The sequence below is a fragment of the Lates calcarifer genome, unplaced genomic scaffold, assembly GCF_001640805.2.
Source record: "Lates calcarifer isolate ASB-BC8 unplaced genomic scaffold, TLL_Latcal_v3 _unitig_1724_quiver_3065, whole genome shotgun sequence".
NCBI lineage: Eukaryota > Metazoa > Chordata > Actinopteri > Centropomidae > Lates > Lates calcarifer.
In genome coordinates this window covers 1-6,800 of record NW_026115716.1, presented here as the reverse complement: position 1 = coordinate 6,800, position 6,800 = coordinate 1, and the positions used below count along the sequence as shown (strand labels likewise).

Genomic DNA, 6,800 nt, shown 5'->3' with positions numbered 1-6,800 from the left:
TGTCATAGGGTTAGGGTTAGGAAAAATGATAGGTTCTAGGGTTAGGGGTTAGGTTAGGGTTAGGAAAAAATGTCATAGGGTTAGGGTTAGGGTTAGGTGTCATAAATGGTCAAAAAATGTCATAGTGTTAGGGTTAGGGTTAGGAAAAAATGTCATAGGGTTAGGGTTAGGAAAAAGATGTTCTAGGGTTAGGGTTAGGGTTAGGAAAAAATGTCATAGGGTTAGGGTTAGGTGTCATAAATGGTCAAAAAATGTCATAGGGTTAGGGTTAGGGTTAGGAAAAAAATGAAAAAATGTCATAGGGTTAGGGTAGGGCATCAAAAATAGTCAAAAATGTCACAGGATTAGTAATTTGTAGTAATACAAGTAATGTATCCTAATAGAATTAGTCTGTATTTATGGAATTGACACACAATAACAACAAAAATGAAGTAATCTGCAATAATTTATTTAATTCATAAAACAGAATGAATACACAAATGACATAATTCATGACAGAAGTAATCTGTACAAATAAATGCAATCTGTCATAATAGAATTAATCTATGTATATTTAATGTTGCATAATTTATTAATAAATCAAATAACATCACATAACATCAATTCAGAAACTTTTGATGGTTTTGTTCCAGAAAACATTAAGCAAACCATAGCAGAGATAATGACAGATGTCTGACCACTGGGAGACGCCTTGCTGTAGTCTCCCACTTGTTTAACAACACTATAATGTAGATATGAGCACATGTTCCACAAACTAACATGGAACATGTGCTCATAACTTCATTATAGTGAGAGGTGGGAGACTTAAACAAAGCGTCTCCACTCAACAGGAAGTGACGGAGCAGTAAGATGGTGGTGGTTAAAGTGGATCTGTCCATAAATAAATATAAAAATATATTTTAGTTAAAATCAAATCTCAAAGTGCTACAGAGTAAAATCAACAGCAATTAAAATCAGCAACAGTAGGCCTTTTTAAAAAGGTGAGTTTTCAGGGCACGTTTAAAAGTGTCCATGACCTGCGGTGCCCTCAGGTGGAGGAGACAAAGGCGTGGACCAGCTTTTCTGCATCTGCCAGAGTGAGAACGGATGGAGTTTGCCGATGTTCTTGAGGTGACAGAAAGAGGTTTTACAGAGTTGTTGGATGTGGGCATTGTAAATGAGGTGGGGGTCCATTTTTACACCAAGGGGGAGCAGGTATAGGGTAAAAAGAGGACCTAGCACTGAGCCCTGGGGAACACCGCAGTCCTCTTTTTCAGCTTCATCTCTTTTTCAGGTCCAGATCTTCAGCTGCTGTCGTCTCCTCCTGCAGAGACACAACATGTTAATAAAAACTCATTCATAAATCTCATTTTACTTTTACTTTGTTGAGGATGTTTGTATAGTTTTAATTACTTTGATACGACTTCTATTGTCAGGAGTTACTTTTATTATTTCTATGACTAAATTTGGTTAAAAAGTTTCTTCACTGCTGATATTTTAATAAATTGCTCAGATAAAGTTTGAGGGCTGTTTTGTTCCCTAAGGATTTTAAAAGTTATTACCTTCAGTGGATCCAAGTGTTTCTGTTTTCTGCACCTGAAAAACACAGAACATTTATTTACAACCAGGTTTTTTCAAAATACGTGAATTTAATTCAAAATGATGACGTGTAGTGAGACAGAACCGCTCGAACGTTTATCTGTACAAACCAAGTCATGAGGTCAAAGAGCCGCAGAGACAGGACTGAGTTGAGGCACAGATCTGGAATAGAAGAACTCTGGAACAACCAGGAATCTTCCTGGAGCTGGTCGGCCAGACAAACTGACCAATCAGGAGACAGGAGGGCCTCGGTAAGAGAGGTGACCAAGAACCTGACGGTCGCTCTGACTGAGCTTCACAGATCCTGTGTGGAGGCGGAGAAACTTCCTGCAGGTTCTTTGACCTTATGACTTGGTTTTTCCTGATCTGCTGTGTCAGCATAAAGCTGCAACACAGGGTCTGAAAACTTTCTGAATGCACTGTGCATTCATGAGTTCTGTCCGTTTTCTTGAGAAATTCTAAACTCCTCAGACCAGATCAGTGTCTGAACATGTAGAATTTACTGTCAGCTCTGTGTTGGACAGTTGATGTGATGCTGTTTGTAAATTACCTCTGTCTTTATGGTACGAGGTCTCTCTGCAGTCAACGACCAAGTGGTGACACCTGAGGAAATAAAAGACAAATATACAAAGGAAAATGATCAACACACTGTTACCTATTAACTTTTCCTCTGGTAGCACTGCTGCTCCTTACTGATTATTTTTAAAATTGACAGTCAATGCAACAAATTCTGATTTTTTCCAGGTTAACTATACTGTATATACTATACTGTTTCATTTTAAAGGAAAAAGTATCATTAAAATCTACATGAATGATTTACGTTGCCCTTTAATATGGTGGAAAATAAATCAATCCTTCCTCGTTTTGACAGTGATCCCACTGTGCACAATAAAAAATAATAATCACAAAATATCACTGGTTAGTTATAGTGAAGGGATCTGAACAGTGATTTGCTCATCAGTCAGAGTGAAGCCTCTGACCAGCTGTAGGGATGATCATTAGGATTTTATCTTTATCCATCCAGACCCTCAGTCCGGCTCAGACTGTTACTGGTTCTTTTTCAGTTTTTTAATTTTTCCTTTTTTTTTAAAGAATAAACTAAACTAAATTAAATTAACTAAAAAAATGTTTCTAGAGCAGCAGCAGTAAAATCACTGTAAACTCAACATCTCACTGGACAGAAATCTAAAATGTCGCAGTGCTGGTTTGTCTTATCGAGTAAAGTTCACAGGAATCTGACTGATTTTAAGTTTAGTGGCAAACTCACCAGTCAGATTACACACAGAGCTCTGTGGTCGAAACATGTCGAAAGACTGAACAACTGCTGAAAACGTCACTTGTTGAACAGGTGATGTGAAGAATAAAGAACAGGTACTTACTTCTTAATGCACTTTGTTGTTAACTCGAGCTGCCTAAATTCACCTGCTGCTTCAGCTCCAACGTTTCAGGCTGTTTCAGAAAATGAGCAGTTCACTGTCACATCTGACAAGAAAAAACATCACAACAACACATGTTCAGGAGGAATGATCAGAATATTAACACTTCACACACACTGACACCTTCACTTCATCCTGACAGTCGTACTCGAGGAGAAAAAGTTCATTATTTTAACAAAATAAAACTTTACTGACCTCAGAAAGAAAAGCGCTGCTGAAATAATCTGTGGAAACCACAACTTTCACTTTCAAACCTTAAATGAATCCTTCAGGTTTTAATGTGATGATTTCTAACAGGAATCTGACACAGACCTGAGATCAGTCAAATCAGCACAAACTAATTCCTGATCACAACCAGAGATCAATGGACAGATTATTACCACACACAAACCATAAGCGAGGCAGCAGCAAAACCACCGCGGGTCACCAGGAAGAGAAACAAATGAAACACAACACCGACCGCAGAGGCAAAAATCTGGGATTCACGACTACACAAAAATATCCTCAAAGAAACATAACGCGACAGAAACGGACACGAAATGATTTAAAACCACAGCAAGACAAGAAGATCAATAACACACGGAAAACAGACAGAGACGATTCAAACTAATCAACAAAAGAAAGACACAAATAACTGGAGCGGACACAAAACGACAAGGAGATACAAAGATACAATAAACAGCCCGGAACAGACAAACAATGACCCAACATGACCAGGAAACAACGATCACAAACCGCCACAAACGGACTAGAACTGACCGGGATGAAACACAAAAACTAGAGACGCACAGTGTGTTATCATCCGTCCACAACTCATGTCAGAGACACTGAAGTCACGGACACGAACACACGCGAGAAAAACGACTGATAATGAAGTTAAGCCCCAAAAATGTCAGTAAACGAGGAGGCTAATGCTAATGCTCGCCGCTTGTTAGCTCGTTAGCCTTACCCTCAGGTGTGCTCAGCCTCCAGCCTCTCTCGTGCTCGACAGAAACAGTTCTAGCATCCAGACGTGTTCAGTAATGAACCGTATCACGGTGCTGATAAAGCGGCGGCTCAACGTCGGTTTTACTCCTTTATTCAACTTAAGTTTTCGACATTGTTTCTGTGCCGCTCTGCCTCTGACTTCCTCAGCGCTGCTGACGTCATACGTCACAGCCAATTACGACGGACGCAAGCCAACCTCGTCAGGCAAACGCTGATTGGTCGGCGGATCCTGCTGCTCCTAGCAGCCGCTTCCTATTGGTCGAATCAGCGGAGGTTGGAGCTCAAAGTGTAGAAGGCTTGATAAACAGAAAACGTTACTTTGAACATGAATCCGTGTGTTTTTATTGTGTTTCTGTCGCAGTTGCTGATGAAGTTATTAAAGAACTCACATTCTTAAATTCAAGTTTCAGTTGGAATAATAAAAGTTCACACATAAAGTGACAGATTGTGTCTAAATGTGACTTATTCTGAGTGGACTTTTAGAGCTGTAGTTATTCACAGTCTGTTTATGTGAACATATTTGATGAATGATGAGTGAATGAATCTGTGCACGCAGCAGATGAACAACAGTCGTCCAGACTGCCAGTAATCAGCTGGATCCTGAAACAAAAAGGAGACCTGAATTAGACTTTATTTAAGTCTGCAGACATTAGACTGTGAACACAGGGTGCTAGTTATTAAATGTTTTCCTGAGAATTAGATAAAGGATTGATGATGGTGATGATGGTGGTGACCTCCCCTCCTCCCTCCCCAGGCTACAGACCCTGATGTCGGTGATGAGGCTCAGCTGACCTACATCATGTCAGAAGGCGGGCCTTACTTTGACGTGGACCCGTCCTCAGGTCTGGTGTATGTGGTGTCAGTAACAAGTCTGGGAGGAAACATGGCTACACTGAAGGTGGATGCCACAGACCCCGAGGCCTTCGTACTACAACCAGTGTGGAGGTGAGTGTGGAGGCCTGGCTGAAGTAGTTTGAAGCTAAACAGACTTAATCATGTTGAAAATGTTTGTTATTATAATTATTTATTTTCATATCATTGATTGTTTTTATTTTGTCATTCACTAACACCTGGCATTTTGATGTTGTCAGGAAAAATAAAGGGAACAATGTAATTAAAGAATAACTGTCTCTCTGCTGCCCCCAGGTGGACGTTAAGAAAGGTGCAAGCAGCAGTGATGTGGTGACCATCTCCCTGAACCAGCACGCCAACGTGGTGGAGAAGAAAGTCCCAGAGCTGGAGAGGTGAGACGACTTCACCTCGCAGGTGTTTTTACTCCCCTACCATTAGTTTTTTAATCACTGTGATTGTTTCTGTCTCTCAGGTCTCTGGGTGCGGCTCTGAGCTGGACTGTGAACATCATCGAGGTGTCGAGCTCTAACGGAGGAACCGCCGAGTCCAGGTCTCTGAGGGCAGACGTCAGGACTCTGGTCAGTTTCTTCGCTGTAGATGGAGGACAGGTCGTTTCCTCTGAGGACGTTACAAAGTAAGAGTGATTTTAAAATCTCATTTTCTACCATTACAGATTACTTCTCCATTACTTCTACTATTACAGATTACTCCTTTTATTTGGGAATACTTCTATTACAGATTACTTTTATACTAGGGATTACTCATATATTATGTTAGGAATTAATTATCGTATTAAAATTAACTTTTATACCACTTTTCCAATCTGGGATTACTTCTATATTACATCTACTATTATGGATTATTAAATTACTTTAATATTACAGCCACTGTCAGATAACGTCTGAACTTCATCCATTTCAAATTACTTCTATATTACATCTTCTCTCAGAGATTACTACTCCTGTTAAAAATGACTTTTTCTTCTATATTACATTTACTATTAGGAATGACTTACATAATTAGTAATTACTTCTATTACCTCTGATTACTTTGATAAATGTTTCCATGAGATTTTAAACTCTGATTAGTCTAAATGTGTCGGAGCTGTGACCTTTGACCTCTTCTGTCTGACCTTCAGGAAGCTACAGAGCCAATCAGCTGCTGTCGCAGCAGAGCTGGTCAAGGTATTTGGGGAGGGGATCCACTTTGATGTACAGGTGAAGCCTGAAGGCTCCGCCTCCAATGACGCTGCAATCATCGCCCTGAGCGTCCTGTTGGCCCTGAGCATCGTGGGATTGATCGTTTCTATTGTCTTGATTGTCAGGTGAGGTCAGAGGTCAACCAGCTGTGAGATGTTCTGTTGGGAGACGAGGTACATTAGAGACTCAACGATTATCATTGCAGTATTAACCAGAAACGTCTCTATATATCAGTACCAGACTCCATAGAGAAAAACCGGGGAGTGTGTGTGACTTTCAGTGGAAGAGAGAAGTAATCAGATACTGTACTGAAGTAAAATTACCACATAGTAACACAGACACACTAACAGATGGAGGCAGTGGTATTCCAGCAGCTCCTGGTTAAATCCCTGTTTTTGTCAATGGAGTCTGGTAGAGATATATAGAGATGTTTCTGGATCTTCCTCTTTAATAAAAAGCTCTGTCTCTGGAGGAATCTTATCATCATGACAACACATGTCTGTGTTGATGCTGCGGTGACTAATGCAGCTTTTTCAGGGTTAAATAAAGTTGTAATTGAAGGAGTTTCAGATATGGACGACGAACATATTTAATGTTTCATCTCTCAGGTTCAAGACAAAGAAGAATCATCAGGATTCTGACAGAGAGAACTTTGACATTGATCGACACGCTGAAGGTTACACGTAAGTAAAAACCCTGAATCTTCTTCACACTTCTGCAGGTGAAGTTATTTTTAATGTAAATCTCT

At 40.1% G+C, this 6,800-nt stretch overlaps 1 protein-coding gene and 1 long non-coding RNA gene across 2 annotated transcripts; one reads left to right on the top strand and one right to left on the bottom strand.

Moving 5' to 3' along the window:
• Nucleotides 1-875: 875 nt before the first annotated feature.
• LOC108890295 (uncharacterized) lies at nucleotides 876-3,916 on the bottom strand. Its single transcript, XR_001962128.2, has 4 exons — nucleotides 2,958-3,916; nucleotides 2,129-2,181; nucleotides 1,542-1,575; nucleotides 876-1,303 (listed from the first exon to the last, which is right to left on the bottom strand). It is a non-coding gene; the product is annotated as an uncharacterized LOC108890295 (long non-coding RNA).
• A 120-nt stretch (nucleotides 3,917-4,036) lies between these two features.
• LOC127139590 (uncharacterized) lies at nucleotides 4,037-6,735 on the top strand (the record flags this gene model as incomplete). The annotated part of the gene is made up of 6 exons (XM_051067570.1): nucleotides 4,037-4,200; nucleotides 4,865-4,946; nucleotides 5,148-5,245; nucleotides 5,326-5,487; nucleotides 5,992-6,177; nucleotides 6,661-6,735. Coding segments are annotated over exons 1-6 (767 nt in total), but the record flags the coding sequence as incomplete, so codon positions are not given.
• Between the last annotated feature and the right edge of the window lie 65 nt (nucleotides 6,736-6,800).